This window comes from Diabrotica undecimpunctata, chromosome 2 (genome assembly GCF_040954645.1).
Source record: "Diabrotica undecimpunctata isolate CICGRU chromosome 2, icDiaUnde3, whole genome shotgun sequence".
Taxonomy (NCBI): Eukaryota; Metazoa; Arthropoda; class Insecta; order Coleoptera; family Chrysomelidae; genus Diabrotica; species Diabrotica undecimpunctata.
Window position 1 is genome coordinate 13,850,240 of NC_092804.1, and position 26,387 is coordinate 13,876,626.

At 31.7% G+C, this 26,387-nt stretch overlaps 1 protein-coding gene across 1 annotated transcript in view; it reads right to left on the reverse strand.

The window, feature by feature from the left end:
* LOC140433617 (cell adhesion molecule Dscam1-like) overlaps positions 1 to 24,035 on the reverse strand; it is a 757,823-nt gene extending 733,788 nt beyond the window's left edge. The window contains exon 1 of the mRNA XM_072521600.1: positions 23,906 to 24,035. Coding sequence (XP_072377701.1) covers positions 23,906 to 23,957 — 52 coding nt within the window. The 5' untranslated portion in view covers positions 23,958 to 24,035. The remainder of the gene's footprint in view (positions 1 to 23,905) is intronic.
* Between the last annotated feature and the right edge of the window lie 2,352 nt (positions 24,036 to 26,387).

The window sequence follows — 26,387 nt, forward strand, 5'->3', positions numbered from 1 at the left end:
TTTTTGTTCCAGTCGTCTTCCATTATTCTTTGTCGTCTTTATATGTTCTTTTTTTCCTGACAGAACCTTTTCAGCAATTTCTGCCTCTATCTAAGTGATTATGGTTGACTTGCAGGACTTGTGGCCTCTTCCAGATGTTTTTTTTATCAGTTTGGGCACAGGTAAGATTTGAAAGGGGCTTGTGATTTGGAAAAAAAAACTTGATGACGGAAATGGCATAGGTAGAGGAGGAGGTTATACCAACTGAGTTGAGGTGAACGTTCTCATTAAGTGTGCTGTTTGAAGAAATTTCAACAGGATCATCAGATGTACAGCTGTTATCATCTAGATCAATGGTCTCCTCTTTTTGGGCTTCTGCAATGAACTCGGCATCAGAAACCTTGTTTCTATCTGGTGGAAAAATTTCAGTTGTCTTGAAACCATTTCTAGCTATTTTTCCGTTTGACACTTTATGTAGATCTTGCCAAACAGCTCCATGACGTCAAATGCTGTTAGAGGGCGTTGGTTTATTAATAACTATTGCCTAATCTCTTGACTATAATAAGCCTTTAAAGGAAACAAAAAAGACTTATCTAAGGGCTGCAACTTATAAGTTGAATGAGGTGGTAAGGAGACGATTGTAACATGGTTCTGCCTAGCCTTCTCGATAATATCAATATTTTTGTGTGTGACTTGAATGCCCGTTAAAGACTAGGAGAACAGGTAATTCAGTTGTAGATTTTGTAGTGCTCAAAAAATGGTCAAACCATTTTATAAACAGTTCATTGCAATCCATTTTGATGGCTTCACCTTAACGACCTCCTTTCTGCAACTGAGCATTGATGTTTTTCCGAGGATATATCACCATGGGTGGAACATAGTCACCACCAGCACTCATACAGAGCACAATTGTTATCAAAACACCTCTTTCTGCTGATGTAAGAGAGCCTACCTGTCTTTTTTCTCGGAGACCAATGACTGGTTCTACTTTACTCTGAACTACTGTAAGGCGACTTTCATCAACATAGCTGTGTTTTTAAACGCATATTCAATGTTGCCAAAAAACATTGACACATTTTCTTTGTTAAGGTTCCTGTTGGCTTACGAAATGAAAGTCGGCCCTTATGCCTTTTTATAAGTAGGTCTAGCCAGGCTTTACCTGTCATTTTGTGTTTAAGAAAAGGGTGCGTTATGCCATTTCTTTCAGCCAGTTGATAGGCCATCCGCCGAAAGTCTCGCCTAGTTAAACCAAAAAATGTAGATTCCATAAACAAACAATACTTAACCAACTGTTCCTCCAATTTGGGAGGCAAGACAGTAGGCCTTTCTGCATTAACAGAAGCTGCTTTTAATAGTTAGCCATATTTTTCGATTGACAAACGCATCAACGTGGTCTTGGGTACTTCAAAAGTATTGGCAGCCTTCTTTCATTCCATACTTTTTGCCCTAGTGGCTTCTATAGCCTTTGTCATATTTTCCTTTGACCATAACCTCTTCTATTTTTCTTTGTTAGTCTTCAAAATAGTTTTTAAATCTGCAAATATAACATTCGGAATTAGTTTTCAATAATGGAACGTTTTAACTGGGAGTCTGAAAGATTAGAAATTATTGATTAGATTAGAAATAAATTCGAATTAAAAACTCCAAGGGGTCCGAATTAGGAAATAACTCGTGTAAATTAAAACTAAGCCCACTTAAAAACTTGTAGGTTAGTATCAAATTATTACCTTCACGAGAACTATCGTAAAAAATGATAAACAGGAACACTGCAAATATTCCAGTAGTCATAAAAATAAAAAACTCGTATAGTTACTGTCTAAAGTCAGTCACTAACTGAACAGCGGCAGAGCCTCGACATCCGACAATGCCAAGAAAAGGTTTACGCTGTTTTCCCATTGGCAGCAGCACCTCCATACGAGACTGTACTAGGGATCCGAATTATCAGCAGAGGTCCAAATTTACCGCCGTTCCTCTACAGACTGAAATTGTTGCAAATGCGATTTTCTACAATTTTTCTTTGCAAATTTGTTCGTGCTGTTGATATTTTCTGAGTTAAGTATGGAGACACATTTTCTTAATGCACATGAGCGCTGAATATAAATATGTGGTTAAAAATAAATGGATCATATTCTAGTCTTTACAAAAGTCTTTTGAGAAATTAAACAACAGCGATAGAATATGTGCTGCTAGAGGGACATAAAAATTATCATGTTTTTAAGAATGCTGCACACTTATCCAATACCAGCATAGCTCCAGTTAATCCTCATCTTCAGAAAACTACTGAAGCGCTTTCAGAAAACTGAGAAACAATCACAACAAGTGCTGCTAAATCCTCTCCTCTACCATTTTTGTAGAAAAGTTGAAAATGGCGAAGATATTTAACAAAAGCGGTTCTCATTTAAATTCAAGATGGCAGCTAACGCAACGGTGGGATTCCGGCGCGATTTAAAATTTACACTACTACTGACCTCCTCCTCAAGGTTAGAATAATAACACTTGAAGCAGCTTGCCATGCAAGGACAAATACTATCCGGACTGGACTATACTTGTTGTAATTTATACTAGAGATGGTAAATAAATGGAAAGTTAAAAAAAAAACAATTGGGTTCATCTCTAGAAAAATATTTTAAAAAGCAATAAAATGATAAAAGTAAACGTAAGTAATTCAATTGATAAGAAATTGATGTGGCGTCCATGAAAATATCGACTACTGATATATCTATATAGGACTTTTATTGCCCATTTAATAAAATTGAATAAATAAAGAGATATAAAAGGAGGAAACTTTTTTTTATGCGATGAGTTGCAAGGTATTTATTCAAACTTTAATCTGGCAATAAAATTTCCGGTTTTATATATTTAAAAACCTAACGATCCTACGGGAACTATTATACTTTCACAATTCAGTTTCCTTAAGACATAAATCTTCAGATGTTTTTCATCGGCAATCCGTCTTTGTTACTGCTCTTTCTCGTAATTCCTTAAAAGTTTCTATAACCGTAATTTCCTGTTTTTATGAAAAATAATGAACCGTCCTAATGTTTTAAAATGATGGTCTGGCTGTACAAAAAAGCCCTAACTTAAATATATTTATCATTGACTCGGAAAAAGCTAAGGCGAGATAATCATCATTCAATCTTCGCTTATCCACTGCTGGACATAGATCTCCCTCATAATTTTCCATCTATTTCGATCTTGTGCCTCTTGCATCCAATTCCTATGACAACGTTTTAGATCGTCAGTCCAACGTGTTGGTGGACGACCTCTGCTTCGGTAGGCATCATCTCTTGGTCTCCATTCCAGTATCCGCTTTGTCCATCTATTATCTGTCATTCGAGCCACGTGACCTGCCCAGTTCCATTTCAGTGTTGCTACTCTCTCTACTGCATCAGCCACTCCTGTTCTTTGTCGTAGCTGGCGATTTGGGATCTTGTCTCGTAGTGAAACGCCCAACATAGCACGCTCCATCGCCCTTTGACACACACGGATCTTTTGAACTGTTCTCCTTGTCATGGTCAACGTTTCGGCACCGTAAGTTAACACTGGCAAAACACACTGATTAAACGTTTTTCTTTTAAGGCATATTGGTATATCAGACGATTTGAAAATATGGTTCAGCTTGCCGAAGGCTGCCCAAGTCAGTCTTATACGACGGAGAAGCTCAACGGTTTGGTTATCTTTTCCTATGCGAATCTCATGACCTAGGTATTTATAGGCCATTACCTGGTCTATGGATCTTGTTCCTACGCATATATCTTCGCTGACTACAAGATTTGTCATCATCTGGGTTTTAGATATATTTATTTTCAATCCCCCTTCTAGCGAGGAAAGGTAGAGCTGATTTAAAAGTTCTTTGGCCTCATCTATCCTATCAGCTATTAGTACAATATCATCTGCAAACCTTAGATGGCTAAGCTTTTCTCCGTTTATGTTTATGCCCTTGTCGGTCAGTTTTGCCCTTTTACATATATATTCCAAAAGCGTAGTGAACAGTTTCGGCGATATGGTGTCCCCCTGGCGTACTCCACGTTGTATCGGGAATTTCTGGGTTTGACGATCACCCACTCTAACACTGGCTGTTGCGTTTTGGTATATATGTTTAATTATATTTATATACCGATAGTCAATTCGGCATTCTGTCAAGGCTTCCAACATTTTTTGTTGATTTACGGTGTCGAATGCCTTTTCATAGTCGACAAATATTAAAGCTAGTGGTTTATTATATTCAGTGCATTTTTCTATAAGATTTTTTATTACCAGTAGGTGATCGTTTGTTCCATAGCCTTTTCTAAAACCCGCCTGTTCTATGGGCTGATAAAATTCCAATTTATTTTCTAGTCGTTTCGTAATTATTTTTGTAAATAGTTTATAAATATGCGAAAGTAGACTTATGGGCCTGTAATTCCTGAGGTCGGTAGCATCCCCTTTTTTATGAAGTATGATAATTTCTGCGTTATACCACTGGGTTGGTGTTATTGCTTCCTGCAAACATCTAGTGAATAGTTTGGCAAGGACCTGCCATAATCTTTTTCCAGCCACCTTCAAGGCATCTGCCACTATTTCATCGCATCCGGGGGAGATAAGTAAGAAGAATAATAGGTATACTTTTTTCAACAAGGAGAATGTATCTCTCCTGCATTAAATACGTAGACTTCGGTCATTTCCAGACATCTTATGTTTTTTGTTCGTCTTTATTTTAGGTGGTTTTGTATTTGTCCAAGATAACATCGGCTGAAGAGGCTGGACATAAATTGCGTGAAATTAAGGTGGTTGTAAAACAAAAGAAAGGATCTCTTGGAATAAATGTATATGACAGATTCTCTTATTTATGTTTACGCAGGATTATAATAATAACACTTTTATTATATTTAATTAGAAAAGAAATAAGTTTTATTGTGTTACATGTACAAGTGTAAGGTGTACAGAGACCGGTGACAAGTGACAAGTAAGTCATCAGACATCAACAAAACTAAAACGTGTTTTCAACATACATAAAATAATTATAGTACTGAATTATACAGTAACACTGCCTCTCAATTGTTCAAAAGTACAAATAAATTAAGTACAAACTGCAAAACAAAATTACAATAAACTAATAAACTCTATAATTAAACAATATTGTCAGAAACATTCAAACAATTTCTCAATAATTGAAATTGAGTAACAGGCAATGCCTTGGTCATAATCTCATCTAACTATTTGTTTGTAGGAACCTACTCAATAACAAAATTTCTTTTATTTGCCAGAACTTTTACGAAATGATCTTTTACATCAATATATTTTGAGCGTTTGGTATCATAAATTTGAGCCATTTTTATGCAACCTTGGTTGTCCTCAAAAATTTTAATTGGATATTGAAAATCAAACATTTCTTTTAAAAGTTGACCTAAAAACAAACACTCAGTCATGCATGCAGACAGAGCTAAATATTCGGCTTCATTGCTACTAAGAGCACTATATATTGCTTTTTAGAACACCAGTTTACAACTTTAATATTACAAAGAATAATATAACCAGAAACACTCTTTCTGTCATAAGCATCGCTCGCAAAATCTGAATCAGCATATGCATGAACAGAAACTTGATCATTTTTAGTAAATTTATTGTATATTATGCCCAACTCGTTAGTATAGCTCAAATAGTGAATTACATTTTTAAGATGCTTGCAATGACTACTATTAAAATTATTTTTAATGTATCTGTAAAACACAAATCTGGCCTAGTGCCAAGCATCAAATACGTCAAGCTACCAAGTACCTCCTTATAAGGGACTTTAAAATCAGTTTGAGATTCTTTTGCTAAATTCAATTTAGGTCCCATTGGAAATACTAATTTTGCAATTTACCTTGTTAAAACGAGTAACAATTTTTGTAACTAAATTTTCTGGCTAACAACTAAAGTCTTATCTTTCCTTTTAATTTCTAATCCTAAAAAGACAATTCTTGTTTCATTTTATAAATCACTTAATTCTAAATTTTTCTCTAAATTTGATTTTAAAAATTTGACATCATCTTCAGAAATTAAAATAACAAAAATATCGTCTAACCACATCAAAACATAAGTTTTTAAATTGAAATCCAAGCAAGGGTCAACCTTAAATCTTTTAAATCCTAAATTATATAAATGTTTATTAATGGTTGTATTTCAACATTTAGGGCTTTCTCGTAAACCATATAAAGCTTTTACCAAGTTACATACTGCATCAGGCTTAAAAGTTAGGCCATCCGATGGCTTTAAAAATACATCACTAGACACTGGACTTAATAAAAAAGCACTTCTCACATTAAGTTGATGAATGTCCATGTCACGATAAAAAGCAGTGGCTAACAGTACCCCTAGGGTGGTAAATCTAGCTACTGGTGCATACACGTCTTCGTTGTCCAATGCTGGCTGCTGATAGCCTCTGGCCACTAATCGAGCTCTTTTCACTAACTGACCATCAACATTTTTCTCAACAAAAACCCATCGTGAATCATAAGGTACTGCCAACGTCCAGGTACCGTTACTTTCTAATGTCAAAAGTCCTTTATCTATGGCCTCCTTTCATCCATTCCCCATCGAAACAGTTTTAGTGTAGTTTTTAATTCAGAAGGTAGACAGCCAGCAGATAAAGCCATCATCATACTCACTTCATAGTCATCATAGCTCAATTTTAACAGGTTCATTAATAGTTTGCTCATTCACACCTCTATGTCTCATCATATGAACTGGAGATTCACTTTCACAAGTTTTATCAAAACTAACTAAATAAGATGTAAACAATGCTCGTTTTAGAGGGTCCCAGAGGCAGTATCTATTGTCAAAATAGCCAATAAAAATACATTTTCCTTTTAGCTAACTTCCCAGATCGATCTTCTTCAGTAATATGTGTATAAGCATTACATCAAAATAATTTAATTTTGCTTATATCAGGTTTGTAACCATACCAAACTTCAGCGGGTATTTAGTCATTAGGCAATTTACTTGTAGAAGTTTGATTTGTTAAGTACACAGCAAATAATACAGCTTTTCTCCAAAATGACTAGTCAATACCGTTGTCCAAAATAAAACATCTAGATTTATCTAAAATAGTACGATTGTACTATGTACACTTTTTTCGCTAATCCGTTCTGCTTTGGAGTCCTGGATACAGAATATTGTAAAGTTATTTCTTTAAGTTATTTCTCTTTATTTTCTCTAAGTCTCAGTTAAAGCTACAAAATTCCTAAAGTATGTTTCCACTTCAATCTTGTCTTTAATAAGGTATAACACTACAAAAACTGTAATAATCAAACATAATCATTTTTACTTTCCTATTACTTAATTCTTATCACTTCTTATCACTTTCCTCTCTTTAAAAATAAAGAACGTGTGTGCTTACCCTTCAAGCATATCTCACATACTGAACTCACGAGAAATCGTCAAGAGTGTCCTATCCGCTTATGCCACAACTAGGTATATCACGAACAATGTAAACCACATCTCAATACAATTGCAATTCTATAAAATACAAATGACCAATCAATTTTCCAGTAATAGTTGCAGTATCACCTCTCATGATTTTTACTTTCTTATTTTCAAAAATCGCGCGAAAACCTTTTTCTTCAGTTTGTCTTACTTATAAAAATTTGTAAGAAAGTTTGTCACAAACACAAACATCATTCAAGTTAACTGAAAGTCCTTCGGTAGGTATAGCTGAGAAACTACCTCGAAATTTTGCTGCTACAGTTTCACCAACCTTTGCTACATTTATTGGTCTACCCACTGTTTTGGAATTAGCCAAAAATTGAATGTATTTTCACATAAACAGCTATCCACAATTAAATGTACACTATTCATTACATTTGAATCACAGCAGACTGCAACTTCCTGTTTTGTGTACCTACCAAGAAATGCAATTTCTTTATTTTCAACATTACTCTTATTAGCAGTTTCACGATTTTTAGACAATCTTTTTGGACATTTGGATATTATAGATTGAAGGAATCTTATATTAATAATGAGGTAATCTATTTGATTTCTTACTATGTCGTCTGGAATATTCTGATAATATTCAGGTATACAGTGTGTAAAAGCCAAATGGAATAAATTCATTATTTAGGTTACTGTACATATTTATAAAAAATCCCGAAACACGTCAAATTTAAATTATAACTTGACATTCTTTAACGTGAAAATGCAACCCCTACCTTCAACCCCCTTAGAATGACAGGTACAACCCCAATTTTTAAAATAGGAAGTATAGGCTTGTGATATATCGTTTGAAAGGTCTTTTTATTCTCCATTCAAAAATGTTGTCGCTTTCAAGTTTATTAATATTAATTAAGATAAAATAAATTAAAATCATGTGGTTATCGAAATTCGCTACAATACAATCAAAAACTAAAATGTAATGCATAACGTAATAAAATGTAGAACACGAAAAATAACTATGAATGTTATTGAAGTAGATGTTCAAAATGTTCACCGCGAACGTCTTGACAACATCCTAATCTCAAATAAAACTGTCCTCTAGCATTATTTAACATAACAGGCGTGATCGACCTAATCGCAAGCGTTATTCGTTCTTTTAAGTCATTTAAATCAGAAGGTTTAGTTTTGTACACATGGCTCTTCACATATCCCCATAAAAGGAAATCTAATAATGTAAGATCAGGTGATCGCGCTGGCCATTCAATCGATCCTCGCCTCCCTATCCACCGATTGGGAAATATTGTATCGAGGTACTGCCGGACATTACGTTGGTAATGTGGTGGTGCTCCATCCTGCTGAAACCATATCGTATTCGCTGGAAATTAAGGGTTTCCTGGATCAGGATATAAATTTGCCAACGTTAGAATGACATTATTTAAAAGTAGTGCAAAATAATTGTTGCCATTCAAGCTGCCCTCAATGAAAAAGGGACCAATGATATTGTTTCCTACAATCCCTGCCCAAACATTAACCTTTTGAGGGTATTGAGTGTGTTCTTCTCTCATCCAGTGAAGATTTTCCGTGGCCCAGTAGCGGCAATTTTGCCGATTAGCATGACCGTTAAGTGAAAAAGTACACTCATCAGAAAACATAACGTCTTCTAATTGTATAATAGTGTTATTCAACATGTCCATCATTTGCTCACAAAAGAAAGTTCTCCTATCAAAATCGTCTTCCATGAGCTCCTGAGTAGGTATTATCTTATAGGGATGCAATTTATTTTCTTTTAATATGTTTACTATCGATGTATGGCTAGCATTTAATGGAGTGGATGCCTGTCTACTCGATGTATGTGGATTTTCCTGAAACTTAAGCAACACATATAATTTAAGTTCATCACTCAGTGCATTGGCAGCTGCTTTTTTATCTGCCTTACATGACCAAACTCGCGAAACTGCTTCTCTATTTTACTTATTGTTCCTTGGAATATAGGCGGTAAATTAGGAAATTTCTCATGAAATAGGCGAGTTACTTCCTGTTGTGTTCGGGTGTTATCTCCGTAACCAATCATTTGTAAAACTGTTATTTTATGCATTTCCGTTAATCTAACCATTTTTCAGAATTGAATTGAACGAACTTTTTACTTAAATTAAAATACTGACAACTTAAATAAAACAATTTACTAATGCGTGTTAAAATAACGTTGCCACGGAAATTCTTTAAAGTTTTTTAATGGTTACCATCTAAAAGCCACATTGCTATGGTTTTTGTTTACTTTCTCACTATCAAGACCTAAATGGGAAATAAGTTTTGAGTATATTTTAGCGAATTTCGGTAACCACATGATTTTAATTTATTTTATCTTAATTAATCTTAATAAACTTGAAAGCGACAACATTTTTGAATGGAGAATGAAAAGACCTTTCAAACGATATATCACAAGCCTATACTTCCTATTTTACAAATTGGGGGTTGTATCTGTCATTCTAAGGGGGTTGAAGATAGGGGTTGCATTTTTACGTTAAAGAATGTCAAGTTATAATTTAAATTTGACGTGTTTCGGGATTTTTTATAAATATGTACAGTGACCTAAATAATGAATTTATTCCATTTGGCTTTTACACACTGTATAATGTATTTTTTGTATGGAAGTTTGAAATATGTATTAGCTATCACAAACTTTTCTTGTGCTACAAATACAGCTAATCGGTCTCCTTGCTCTTTTATTTCTCCAATTTCAAACTGACCTATATTTGTTTTTTATTTAATATTAATTATTAATATTTAGACTACATATTTCAGCAGACTTTTTTCGTCCTACCAATTCATATTCTTTCTTTGATTTTTTATGAATATTCAGAGTCATAGTTTTTAGTTCTTCAACTTCTTTGCCAGATGCTAGTCTGGCACACAAACTGGCCATACACACGTCCTTTGCGTCCTTTATTTTTCTCTTAATCTGTTTGTCTGCCAATTTATATTTATTAAGAAGGGACCAGTACAAATTAGTTCACTTAGACTCTTAAAATTATGTTTATTGCAAGTAATTGCAATAGCTAATTGGAACTTAAATATCCATTAAATATATAATTAAAAGTTTTCCCTACAAAGTCGCAATTTAGTTAAGTGAAAAGAAATGCAGCCCGATCACGAGACGTTACTTTTATCACCGTACAAACGAAAATAAACTACCATCTAGCGTGACGACCAACAAACAACACATAAAGTTGTTTACTTGAAAACACTACAAGTTTTTCTATCCCGCTAAAAATATAATCTCGAAGATCGCCGAAACAAAGTTGGCAAAAAATTTCACAAAAAGGTGCAAAAAAATAGGAAAAACTGTGTTGTATTATTTTTTACGCATACTGGGCTACATTAAAATTTGTAGGCAAAAGGAGTGAACGAATAACTGTAATGACACAAGTAATTCCGCATATGTGCATTAACATTTATTATTTATTAGCAGTATTAATAATATTTTTTATTATTATTACATAATGAAGGATAATAATATCTGGAAATAAGATAAACAAGGATAGAAAAACAAATATACCATAAAATAGTATAAAACAGAAGAAGAACATTTAATTTGGTAAAGAAATATGAGAAAATATGACGAATATATAAAATTAATCTATAAAAGGTTAGTGTAGCCAAGGGTCTTTTTATAGTATGTTCAGATAGAGCATTATATGTGTAATTACAATATATTATAGTATACTTAATTATTTTAAGGGGAACTAATAGAAAAAATTAAAACGGAATATTCTCTTATAAAAACAACCATTACTTATATGAAGTTGAAACGACGTGGTCTTACTGCAAATAATAAACAGAACTCTAGGATATAAAGTTTTTTTATTTACCATTTTGAGTGCTTGACTGCTAAAAACTTTATAACTTGTTGTACTTTAATATGTCGCACACAGGATTTCAACAACGCTACACCAAAATAACATATGGTTAAAAATGCAATATCTGCACTCCGCCTTCCGCAAATAATTTTTAAAACCAAAACCATTAACATATCGCATGGATTGTTTGCATACCAAAAGCGTTGCATGAAACTTTCATTTCGTTTAAGTGAGATTGTAACATTTTATATATATATATATATATATATATATATATATATATATATATATATATATAGTTTAAATACTAGACTGCATTTCATTTCAGTTGAACTTCCACAAGTGCTCCTGATGATGAGTTGAATAACTCGAAACACGTGTAGAGCAATGGTGGAGTTCCGATTGAAATGAAATGCAATCTTTTACTTTTATTTAAACGTCTTTCTCTACGTAAAGAGCGAAAAAGATAGTAATTTTCAAAGGTGAATCGTAGATGCATGTTGAAGTAAAAAGATACTTCTAGCGTCGTTAAAAGTCTCTAGTAAGAGGCTTTGAATTTGCGGTTCACCTAATTTACTATCAGAGAGAGGTCTCTGGACTTCTTGTTACTTCGTATAGATGTCGCTGCTAGCGTACCTGGCTGTTATTTTGGTTATAATAACCAAATACTAGACTGCATTTCATTTCAGTTGAACTTCCACAAGTGCTCCTGATGATGAGTTGAATAACTCGAAACACGTGTAGAGCAATGGTGGAGTTCCGATTGAAATGAAATGCAATCTTTTACTTTTATTTAAACGTCTTTCTCTACGTAAAGAGCGAAAAAGATAGTAATTTTCAAAGGTGAATCGTAGATGCATGTTGAAGTAAAAAGATACTTCTAGCGTCGTTAAAAGTCTCTAGTAAGAGGCTTTGAATTTGCGGTTCACCTAATTTACTATCAGAGAGAGGTCTCTGGACTTCTTGTTACTTCGTATAGATGTCGCTGCTAGCGTACCTGGCTGTTATTTTGGTTATAATAACCAAATACTAGACTGCATTTCATTTCAGTTGAACTTCCACAAGTGCTCCTGATGATGAGTTGAATAACTCGAAACACGTGTAGAGCAATGGTGGAGTTCCGATTGAAATGAAATGCAATCTTTTACTTTTATTTAAACGCCTTTCTCTACGTAAAGAGAAAGACGTTTAAATAGTGAAATATTAAGGATACATCTAAACAAGCACCTGATGTTTGCAGTGCATATAAACTAAAGTAAGGCAAAGGCTGTGGTGACAAGAACGATAATATATATACACGCTATAAAAACTTCCTTCTTGTTGTCAGGAAAGCAAAAAATTATGTATAAAAAATATGAATAAAGAATATTATTATAAGTAATTGAGGGATTAGACCGTTACTTGATGAAAATTCATTTTATGTAACAATAAAACACTGAAAACTTTGTTTTCAAAGCTTCCACAAAATTTAATTAATTTCATTTGAGGTAAAAAATTTTTTCCTAGTATCCCTCCTACAGAAACTTTTATTCTATTAAAAAACCTTTTAGACCAAAATAGTACAAATCCAATCATTACATCTGAAATTTTAATTCTTCTTGAAGTTTGCATAAACCAGGACTACTTTGAATTTAATAATGAAATATATACAAATAATAGTGCAGGACTTATAATGGGCAATCCTCTAAGCCCATTGCTATCAGATATTTTTATGGATCATCTAGAAACAAAGATTTCAAAACATCCCATATTCAAACAGTTTTTATATTGGTGGAGATACGTAGACGACGTACTGGTATGTTTCACAGGAACTAACAGGCAACTCGACCAATTTTTATTGTATATTAATTCACTTCATAGTCATATTGAATTTACAATAGAAATAGAACAAAATCAATCCATAAATTTTTTAGATTTGAAAATTATTAGACTTAAAAACAAACCTGACTTCTCCATATTTCATAAACCTACCCATACTGACACGACCATACACAATTCATCATCCCATCCCACACAACATAAGCCGGCAGTCTATCATAGTATGTTACATAAATTAACAGAAATTCCGATGTCAAAATACAACTTTGGGACAGAATTAAATATTATTAAGCAAATAGCAGTAAACAATGGATACAACGAACAAACAATTAATAAAATGTTAAATCAAAAACTACACAAGAAAGCCCTGAAATTAGTATTTCCACCACCAGAGAAAAAACCCAGCACTTTCTGCTGGATTACATATACAGGCAAAATATCAACAAAAATAGCCAAACACATAAAAAAGAAAGGAATAACACCAGCTTTCAGAACAGATAACAACCTAGGCAAATATATTAAAAACAACAAGAGCCAAAATAAAAAACACTTCACAGTGGTGTGTACAATTTTAAATGTGGCGACTGCCCAAACACTTACATCGGTCAAACTGGTAGAAATTTTAATAAAGGAATAGCAGAACATAAAAGGACTTTTAATAATTGAAAAACAGATTTTACATACGCACTTACTTTCTAGATCATAATCATTCTTTTAATGATGAATTTAAAATTCTTCACATTTAAAATAAAGGCCTTAAGCTATCTTTATTAGAATCTATGGAAATCAACAAATTAAAAAATACAGATATAATTCTGAATGACCAACTTGAGATAAACAGTTCTCCCCTCCTCAACCTATTTCATTAGATACTATAAAGTGTAAACGCATGCCAAAAATAGATCACTTGAGACAGGCAATCAGCCGAAACAGCTGTAGTGATAAGAGTTTAAAATAAATTTTGTGGAAGTTTTGAAAACAAAGTTTTCAGTGTTTTATTGTTACATATTATTATAAGGTCTATTCTATTATATGTAGTACTAATCTGGAGCTCCACTGTAAAGTATTATTGAAATCTAACGGGATTGGAGACGACTTAACTCCTTTGAAATGTGGACCTATAGAAGAATTATGAGGGTTTCCTGGGTAGATAGAGTTACGAACAATGAAGTACTGAGAAGAATAGGTAAAGAGAAGGAAGTTAAACTTACAATTAATGAAAGAAAGCTACAGTATCTCGGACATGTGATGCGGGGCGAGAAGTATGGCATCCTGCGACTCATAATGCAAGGAAAGATAGATGGCAGAAGAAGCATCGGAAGAAGACGAATTTCATGTTTTAAGTTGAAGCTGAAAGAAGAACGGGATTGGTTCCTAATGTAAAATGCTATTATAATGGTAATTTAATCGCAATACTGTCAATGAGATTTTTGTAGAGAATCAAGAAAAAAACAAAGGACATAGGCGCATAAGAATGTCAAATTGCCCCAGGGGAAATTTGACCCCAAATTTTTGGGGTATTGATTTTCAAAGGAGTAGCATCTTTTTAACTAAAGGTTTAACTCAAAAACAGAAAAAAAATGGTTAAAACGCCGGAGAACCGACGCATCGGTTCTAATCAGATTTTCGCCTCTTAAATCAACATAACCCTGGTTCTGGCAGTTCAAAATAGTTTACTAGGAGTCCCAATTAAAGGTATTGAGAACAACTATTTACTTAAATATTTCTCAAAAGAGTAACCAATCTCTAACTAAAAATGTAACTCAATAAACGGCGAAAAAACGTCAAAAAATCGCTTTTTTCAATTTATAACTGCCTTGTACCACTTTAAAAATTCTGGAGCGTATCTGTTGTGATTTTACATCATATATTTATTTTTTTCAAGCGATCCGTATTTTGTGTTATTTTTTTATAGGCGTCTAAAATTTTCAAACTCTTAAATTAATTTTAATTTCTAACCAACCCTCATTTTCATTTAAATAATTCTGTATAGCACAAAAATATCTTTAATTTAAAATAAAAACAAAATCTATTTTGGTAAAAAATTAAGCAAGTTACGCAGTAGAGCTAAGAGCAAAGGAGTGTTGCTGTTAAGGTCCGACGTATTATCATGCACGTATAGTTTCCGGCACGTAGCGTTTCCAGTCCAGCAATCGGACTGCACGTTCACATTTCGAATTTATTAATGAAGAATTATAAATTGCATAGTTCTCTTCACAGTAAAGGTCAACGATCTCAAAGGCAAGACCGTGAACCTAAACAAATGTATTAGAACCTGATTTTAATAATCCCTGATCCTCAAAAACTTTCAAAGACTACAATATAAAAGTTTTCTTATTTCTCAAAACATTTCGCACTTATCATATCCTACACTTAGTTCCTTCTTTTGTAATCCAGAATTTCTTTGAGATTCATATTTTCCTTCTTTTGTAAAAAATAATGAACCCTGGTAATCCTCTAAAATGTTTCATGTTGCGCTCACAAAGAACGTCCCAACTTGAAATATATATCATTTACAGGATGAACTGAGATGGCGATAAATAACCGGGAAAAATATATTTTTTCTCACCTAGCATGAGAATATATCTTCTCGGATTAAACACATGCTCCTGTGTTATTTCCAGAAAACTTTTTTATTATTTTCGTTTGTCTTCATTGTAGGTGCTTCTCTTTATTGCTTTGGAGATTAAATGGAGCGAATAGAAGGATGGACATAAATCGCGCGAAATTAAACATTTAGTCGCGTACATTTTGCTGCTTGTTAATGAGCTCGCGATGGATAAGTTGAAGTCGTTTGTTACTTGGAAGTTGCAATGAACGTTGGCCAATTCCTTTCGTGAGCAGAGAGCTTAAAGTTCAAAAGGAGAAGTTTAAAATCCAACGCAGAAATAAATTCGAATTAGACCACTCGTTTATCACAGTTTTAAGTGTGATGTTTTACTAATTTAGTTTTCCTCGCCACTTCGGTTTATTAAATAGATAATCTTTATACTCTACTACTATATTTTTGGAATGTTTTATTTTTCAACGATATTTGCTGATGGAAGTTTTTGGCTTAAAATTATTATATATGTAAATATATATATATATATATATATATATATATATATATATATATATATATAAATATATATATACATGTATATATATATATATTAATATGTTATTATTATTTTTACTTGATTAATTGACCAAATCAAAACATAACTTAATTGTTCTCAGGGTGAAAAATCTCCTTATATTAACCTATGTTGTGTGGGTTTAAAGATTTCCTAGTTGTCCTTTATCGTGATAGAGAAAAAAGGATAATAATAAAAATAGTATGTTACAAAAAATTGGTATTCTTTATTTTATTTAAAGAAGAATAAAACAATTATCAAATATTGCCATCATCTTATCAATCAGCGTAAATGAATACAATAAAATTTACACAAAAGAATATTTTAAGTCTTCTTGAAGACCACACCAATTTAAAGCTAATTTCAAAGAATATCTTTAAAACTTTTTATCTTTCTGATTTTCAATTTTTACTTTATTGCAAAAACAAAACTTTAAAACATTTTACAAATGAAGTCTTTGCGTAAAAATGGTAGCGACAATGATGTCAACAAACCTCATTCACAGTTACAAAATTTTTAATTCTGAACAGAAAATCACTGACCTTTCCTTCGTAGATTGTATTTGGGCCATACCCAGAATTGTCCACGCTCCACAGCAATGTGATCTGCCACTATTCGCCTCAACTTTCTTTTTTTCGTATCTGCAATCCTCCTGCAGCGACTGTACGAAACACCCGATTCAATTCTCCAACAATTTTCACTTTAAATTTAATTCTCCAAAACACTCAGCTACTTCTCAATGACACAAGGACCTCTTTCTGTCAACTTGGTGCCGCCAAACTATTTCCTACGTATTCCAGGAATTCCTACTTTAGATCCAAGGATATCTTTTCAAAAAAAAACTATTAATTCTCCCATTCAAACAAAAAATGTCCAATTAAAAAGCTTTATTTTATTTACAATTATTAAGAAAAACCCCATTACTGTTTCCAGAAAAACTAAAATTTTTTGCTTTAAACTTGGCTTTCCCTTTTGTTATCAATACATAATTCATTTCTATAACAAAAGGTTAACTACAATATCATATTCCTAGGTCATATACAAACAATGAAATGATTATAATAAGTAAGGGCATTCAAATTCTATATAAAAATATTTTACCTGCGACTGTTTAAAAATCAGTTGTTGACAGGCAAAACTTTCTGTTAATATAATCTTATCTTAATCTAATACATAAATTTTGTTTACCAGGATGTCTTGAAAATTTATTTAAATGGTCTATTTATTAATTTTTATTTTTCTCCTTGGCTGATAAAATGAATCATAACAAAATCCCCTCCTTGTTTTGAGATACAATTTTTTTTTATATATAAGTGCAGTAAAAAAAATTATTTTCTCTCAAACAAAAAAAAATTCTCTTGTTATCATTTTATCCTCACCTACTTCTTTTACTTTTCGTAAAGATTCAATTTTCTGGGAAGCCTGTTCTTGTCTCAAAGCCATATCTTTCTCGAGCAGCTCCCTCATCCATTTAATACTACCACCAATTTCGCAACAACACTTTGATCTCATTTTAGGATCGTACTGCAAACTGATCTGATCTAAGTTCTCTTTAGCTTCATTCGCTCCCGAATCCAGTTTAGCTGATCCTGAAAAAGCTTTCATGCATGTTTTTTGTGATTTTTTGTAACCGATATTTTTTTTGAGATCGTTGTTTCTGCAAGTTTTCTACATCAAAGCTTGATCTTAAATTCGAAAAAACAAATTTACTGGCTATAACACCAGATTCTAATTCCGCAATTTTTCGGTTTGGTTCTCCTAAAAGTCTTAACAATCTGTCAATTTTCATGTTTAAACTCTTTGTTCTATAAATTTAAATTTATTTAGGCAATCCATAAGTCTTTTTTTTATCAGTTTTCATTTCCAGCAACATCTGCAAATTTTTCTTTTCAAATTTGACAGCTTCCTACTCCGAAATTAATTCCGTTTTCTTCATCTCGCATACTTCTTCTTCAAACACCCCCGTTTCAATTATATATTTTCCCTTTTCTTTTATCAAACCTTTTTCTTCTTTTTCTTCTTCTGCTGAGCTCATCTCTTCTTTTGCGGAATTCCACATTCCTCTTTTTATTTTTGTTTTCTGTTTTTTTCTTCTTTCTCTGTCCTTGCTTCGTTGTCAAATTCATTTCCACCGTTTGTTCTTTGTCTAAATCATCATTTTTCCGATTCTCATGTTCCTTGTCCTTTTCCAATATGTCCTGTTCTTGTTCGTTTTCCTCCGTGATTTTCGTCGTGTTATTTTTGAAATCTATCATCACATGTTTTTCTGCCAATTCGTCCACTCCTACAATCACGTCGTGTGACATGTTTGGCATTATTACATATTGTAATGCATAAACTTTCTTGTCCAATCGTACCATTACTCGTATGCATTTATTTATCGTTCCCAATGTCCGTTTATTTGCGCCCACCAAATTTACCCTAGGTATTTTGTAAATTAAATTTGTCAAATTAACTTCTGTCAATTTTCTGTTGATCAATGTTATTTCCGAACCGGTGTCTATCATAATTTTAATTGGTTTGTCTTTGATAAAACCATCCACAAATTTTAGAATAACTCCATTTCTTTTCTCATTGTGTCCTGCTAATTTAATAAATTCCTTCGGTTGACAAAAGATTCCTGTTTGGTTTGTTTTTAGTGAGCGCCTTCGTGAAAAAACGCCTGTTGTTCTTCTGTGCTTCTTATCCCGTCGCTTTGTGTCTCATCTTCAACTTCTTCTATTTGGGTATTATTCACTTTTCTTGTATTTTCTTTTGACCTATCTGTCCCGTATCGGTTTTCTCGATATTCCTGTTCATTTCGCCGATTATTATTTATGTTTTCGTGATTTTCTCGATATCTGTCCTCGTTCCATTGCCGATTTCTGCGTTCATAAATTTCTCTTCGGTTTTCTCTACTTTCATTTTCCCTTCTTGGAATAAATTCTCGTCTTGTATAGTCCCTTCTAACATTTTGTCCTCCATCTCTGTATTCTTGAGTTTCTCGTTTATAGTTTTCTTGCGATCTCCTTGTCCTTCTTTTCTGCCTACGCGATTGTCTTATTTGTAAGAATTGGTATAAACTGTTGATGTCCTTGTAGTTCTGGAGATTGATGTGATCTTCCAGTGTATCTTCAAAATGTCTCGCAATCAACTCTACTAGTTGCTCGGATGAATAATTGTATTGAAGATGTTTAGCGTTGTTGTACATTTGCAATGCGTATGTCTTTTCTGAGATGCCCATCCTCCCGTGGTATTTTCCATTTTGCAATTCCTTGTTTACTTGTAACTGTTGTATTTTCCCCCAGAAATAACTCAAAAATTTATGTTCAAATGTATGCCAACTGTCTAACTCTTCCTCTTTGCTGTCAAACCATAAACTCGCCTCATCTTTGACATGGTTTCTGATCGCTTCTTTAGCTGCTTTGAAATGTCCGATATATTGTACTTTCTTTTTTAAATTATTTATGAAAGGCACTGGGTGTAACTTTCTTACATCCCCGCCAAACCGTATTTTCACTTCCTCTGTACTATGGATACTCGTTTCCCTTCTCTCCTCGGAATTGTGTTGATTCTTGATTTTCTCCATTTTTCTTTCTATTTCTCGCCTGTTTTCTTGTAAACAAATAATTATTTTCAAGAGCTAAAATAAAAATACAAAATATCGTGGAACGATAAAGTGGAACGAATATTTGCAAAAAAGTAGTATCTCACCAAATAAAATTAATTTTTTTAGTTTTGTTAATAAAATTTTGCTGCTACACATACTAAAAAAAACATTATTATAAAAAATCCTTGGTCTAATAAAGGTTTCTCTTTCTGTTTTGATTTTTTTTAGAAATGTAATTTTAAAAAATTATTTATATAAAAAAAATGAACTTTAATCAATTATAAATAAATTAGAATAGCAACCAACATTTACGGTTAATTATAATTTTCTATTGGTTACTATTCTATTTTATTTATAATTTATCAAAATTCATTTTTTGTGTTTAACACTTTGACTGCGTCGTGTATCCTCAGGGGCATGTGCGTAATTTTTCAGCTGTGCTGTAGTAAAATTGGTCAAACCGTCGCATCTTGCGGTAGCGATAAAAATGGTTTTTGTACGTCATTTTAAATGTAACAAATAGCTATCGATAGCAAAGTTTTAATTCTCGCTACTGATGTCGGTAATATGAGACATGCCCCCGGAGACACGTGCCGCACATAAACAAAAATTTATTGTAACTATGCGTCACAGACCCCGAAAGGCATGTGTCATTGCCATTCGTTTCAACTTGTTGGCACTTATAGCTGTATATATTCGGTTTCAGTTTATTGTAGTTCATTGAAGTGTGAGCAGTACTTGTTAAAATGTCGAAAAGGGCAAGATATATGGTTGATAGTGAAACAAAAGGTACAAATGAGCAAACAATCAGTGATCATAAAAACTTTGAAGAGAGTTCTGAAACAAATACTATTTTAAATGAATAACATGATAATACAGGGTTGATTAAGTTACGAAAATTTTAGTAATGAAAACGAACAACAGTTTAGACGAACAGAAATAGAACACGAAATGGATAACGAACAAGATTATGACTCGATATGGATAATGAACAGACAGCAACTCAATCTTCATCTGATTGCGACAATATCGAAGATCCCTTTGACAGTGACGATTCATTGCTAGATAAAAGTTATTTTCCTAAACCTTCTTCATCCTCCGATTTCAATTCTTCTATTGATAATGATGACGACGACGAAATTATTACTACACCATATAAGCAAGTTCCATTAGATAATAATGAACAAAGTGCTGAAAATAGTGATAGTGATGAATGGTGTGATTTAGAGAAAGATGTAGATGGTGACGATTTTGTAATAAGAAAGAATATATTAGTTGGTATTCAACCACATGCGGTACAAAAACCAATAGATGTTTTTAATCATTTCGTAACTGATGAAATATTATTGATTATGAAACCAACATTTATGCTGTTCAACAATTAAATATGCGATACTCAAGAAAATCCAGGTTAAATTTATAGACAGCCACAAACAAAACTGAAATAAGAGTCTTTCTAGAGGTAATAATCGCAATGGATCTCACTCAGGTACCACAATTAAATTTATATTGGTCTAAAGATGATATATTTTATAATAAATTTATCGCAAAAGTTTTAACTCGAGACCGCTTTTTGCTTTTGTTGAAGCTTCTTCGTTTCATTTTGAAAATAATAAGACATCTGATACCACTAATCGTTTATGCAAAATAGAAAATTGAGTTACAAAGTTGAGTCAAAATTTTCAAAGAATAATAATTTTCTAATGAAAATACTAAAAACATTAAAAGGAAAATACCAGTTTTAGTGAGTCAGTAACCTATAGAGGATACATCATTAATGTTTTTTAAATAACAAACTTATTAAATCAGAATTTGGTGTTTATTGAAAGTATACTAAATGTACAACCAAATACTTACCATATCGGGATAGTATTATGAGGTTTTTTTCCTGGTTTTTCCCTCATAATTTACTATGGAATCACTAACAGTAGAATTTTTCTGTCATCATGGCATGTGTTTGTCTTTTTTAAAGACGAATTACATGCTATGATTTTTTGCTGACGGATATTCTCAAGTTAAAGTTGATTTCATGAAATCGAATGAACTATCTTACAAGTAAAGTCGTCCCAGGAATGCAAATCAACAATATTGGCAATATCATTTTAAATTTGTCTACTTTAAAATATCTAATATATGTCTGAATTGTCAATATAAATGAGTCGGATAAAATTAAATTATTAGAAGAATTTTTCACCAAGTAACTAAAAAACAAAATTTGTTTAATTTACTAATTAAGTTTGTATTTTGAGAACGATTTCCGAAGTGAAAATTGAAACGTCAATAAATGTACTTTAATCTTTAATTGTGATTTATTCCCATTTAAATAGTAATTACTTTAAAATGCCACAAGAAACTAGCTTCAAAACAAGATGAAGGTTTTTTTTATCTAATGTTGCTAAAATTTTGAATAGCACATTTTTCGAGGAATTACAAATTGAGCCAGATTTATTATTTTGACTGAAATATACTCCAATTACATCTATAGATGTGGAACGTTTGTTTATAAGGTACAAATTCATTTAAAGTGATTGAAAACATAGTTTTAGGTTATAGCTTTTATAATAAAATTTGAAGGGGTTACAATGTTTAATTATTAATTTTAATGAATTTATTTAGTTATTAAATTATTATGTTACTAATGCTATGTTGTGTAAATATACACTTATAGACAAAAATATCGAATATTTTGGAATTTTCTAATTTTTGTTTTTTCTATGAACAAGTCGGGTTGGCGGGGCGTCTGGGCTTTAAGTTTGCTTTTTTTAATCTTTGTGTAACTGTTTCTGAACTCACATTAACTTCTCTAACATTTAATAGCTCATTTCTGAGGTGCATCGATGTCAATGAACGATTTCATGTAGAATTAAAAACCAAAAAACAGTCATCAATTGCGATTGTGCACCTTGGGCGTCCTTGACCAGGCCTTCGTACAAAATTTTCTGTTTAGCTGTACCTTTTTAAAGTTATCGCAACTGTAGATTGAGTTCTCCTGAGACGTCGTGCGATATCTTTTTGTGCATATCCTTCCTCGTACAAATTTACAATCTGTGTTACATGAGCTTCATCGCAGAGTCGAATTGATGGCATACTCATTTTAAAATTAGTTAAATCAAAACAATATTTATTTAAACTTAATAAATTAAACTAAAAATAACCGAATTAGTATGATTTTTCCTTTACGTAAAGAAGGTTTTTTATGATAAAATGTACGAATGAAACTAAACGCTGAATAAACGTCAAAATAAATGTCAAAATATCTCAAACCAGTTGAGTACATCAGCCTACTATATAAGTATCATCAGTAATATAATTTTTTTTTAAATTATAGTGACTACAAAAAAAATTGGAAAATTCCAAAATTATTGATATTTTTGTCCATGAGTGTATTTGTGTTAATTTAAGTTAATATTAAATTAATTCACTCTATATAATATATAATAAGTTATTTGCCTATATTGCCTATATGTTGCCTATATGTTAAGATTTCTGCCTTTTTTAATAAAAATATTTGCCTATGTAGAATCCTTTCTTCACTTTTTGTTGCCTATAAATCTAAGCTCTGATTATAATTATAAATTTAATATACGCTAATTCATAGGCATAATTATTATGATTTAGTTTTAAAGTTAAATATGCATAACTTAACAACACTATGGTTAAACACGTCATGTACTTCTACAAATAGTACCTTTTTTGTCAAAAATATAGTTGGAATTAAACTATTTTACCCTGTCTCATTAATTTATGCGTATAACTAATTATTATGGTTAGTATTAATGAGAAAATATATATTTTATTATTTTTTTATCAAATATCGAGATGATCTCATCAACAAGTTTTCTTAGCAGATTCACTATAACTATTTTTTTAATACAAGTTTTCGGATAGTTTTAGTTATTTAATTTTTAGTTAAGTTAATTTTGATTTCCGAATTTAAATTGCATCGTTGATAAATTTTGTAATTAAACTCCATTCAAAATTGCCTGCCTAACACCTCTAATTAATTCAAAGCTTGACTGTTTACTCGAAATCCATCTAAACATTTGGCACGTTTCCAACAATCGACTCTTGAAAATTTGTAAGGTTATAATAGTATTACCGGCAACTAACCTACTTTCCAACAAGAGAAAAATGCATTAAGATCGACTCACCTGATGAAAACAAGAGCGCAATCCAGCACCAGACACTTAAAACCTCTCTCATAGCTACCCCATGGCATTAAATCCCCATGATCAGAGTCTTACACATACTTTTTTAGAACATAAACGACGTATCTCGACGGAATCTAAACACCGACTATCCCGTTGGATGCTGCTGCCATGCCATCAGGATGCGCGCGTTCCGGCCATCCTGCCAGAATTCCTGCCCATGTGAAATCAAGGCATGCTTAACGGCCGTATCATCGGATCTACTCAATATTTGCCGGCTCTCCTCAAAAATACATAAAGAACGATGCGATCTTACTCTCGCAGCATTCTCTGGCCCATTGGATACTGATAGTGCAGTTTATAGAATGGAAATTCTTCTCTTCTCGAGTTTTATAAATAAAAGATAGGATCCCGAACATAAAAACAATTGTATGGTGTATTTAAAGTCAACCTTTATAAACTTTCTTTACTGAGATTTCGAAACACTATTTGAAATTAGAGAAAACGATCCTTTGGTTCAACTGCTTCTGGGGAAAATTGTTTTTTCTTACTTTTTACTTTATTAAAGAAAATTAATTAAAGACCTTATTGCAACATAATGGTAAGTCACAAAATAAGAAAGCTGAAAAATTAAGATTTAAAGTTTTAAAAAAATCTTAAACCGTAACTCTTGTTATTTGATTGTGTTAGTCATTAAAATGTATAAACATCTATTATTTTACAGAAAAAAAAACACGTATTTATAAAAAAATTAAGTTTATTTAAAGAAAAATTAGATATCTACAATTTCCACTTATTCATTATCATTGCCAGTAGCTTCTTTTAGCTGATTATAAAAAGTATGGTAGACTGGCGGAATATAAAGTAATAAGCTTTTTATATTTTATTTTTTGCAATTCTCAGAGGTTCTTTGTATTTTTTTATGTTTAACAACTCTATTGTTACAAGTCTGCCTTTTCTTATGACATTAACTTCTTGATATTCTCCGTTGACACTATGTTTGACAAAAAATGACCCAACATTTTGTGATTTAAATCGAAAACTGTATGGTAAAGCAAAATCTAAGCTCTGCTTGTCAGGAAAACTTGCGTTTTTATAACATTATTTATAAGAGGTTCAAAACTGCAAAAATCATTCTGTGTCATCTGCGACCAGACAAAATCAAAAATTTTTTTTATTTTGTCTTTTTCTTATGTCAGTTTATATAATTTGTCAATTTAAAAATATTTTTTACACCATGTATTTTTTAATTTTTAACTCATTTTATAAGTGGTGCGTAAAATTGTCACATGTTATTGTAACATCCAAAAAATACTAATCTCAATAACTTATTTCCTGATGATGAAAATAAACATCGAAAGCTTGAAACTCAGTTGAAAGAGTACACTTATTTCACCGCTGCGTATCCCAATAATCCTCAAAGCTCCGTTTATATATATGGACTATATATATATATATATATATATATATATATATATATATATATATATATATATATATATATATATATATATATATATATATATAGTCCATCTAATTTACAAACCGTTGCACGTCATCGGCTCGTGACGTCACATGATACCCACACAAAATATTTAGGCGGTAGGTGTGTTCTTTTTTAAAATCACTTTTCCTAGGTATTGGTGCGCTGGCATTACAGCCACTAGACATGTTTTATTATATACGCGTAGAACTAATATTTAAAGATTTATATTAATGTTAACTTAAAGAAATAGACAACAATATGTTTCATTTAATTTGTATAAATGCATTATAAAGCGTTTTTATGAAGAACATTTGTTCGGAACACACTGTAACTGTAATCTTGGCATTCTTAGTAATTTTGGCATAAATTGGTAACACTTATTTGACATTTGCGGTGTTGACACTTTTTGTACTTTATTATTTTAAATTTTAAAGTGAATACCTCTTGTTTTATATTTTTACCTAGAACAAAATTAGTGTGTTTTATTTCAAAAATGTCACGTAAGAATTTAAATAGTCGTTGTAAAGAGTATAATAATAATTATGTGACTTATTTGATTTAAAATGGATTCAGGATTTTTTTATACTTTGGCAACTATGTCAACTTCGATCTCTGACGTAGATAATGACGTGCAACGGTTTGTAAATTAGATGGACTGTATATATATATATATATATATATATATATATATATATATATATATATATATAAATATATATATATATATGTATATATATATATAATAGATATATATATATATACATATATATGTATGTATATATATAATTATATATATATATATATATATATATATATATATATATATATATATATATATATATATATATATATATATAAATATATATATATATGTATATATATATATAATAGATATATATATATACATATATATGTATGTATATATATAATTATATATATATATATATATATATATATATATATATATATATAATAGATATATATATATACATATATATG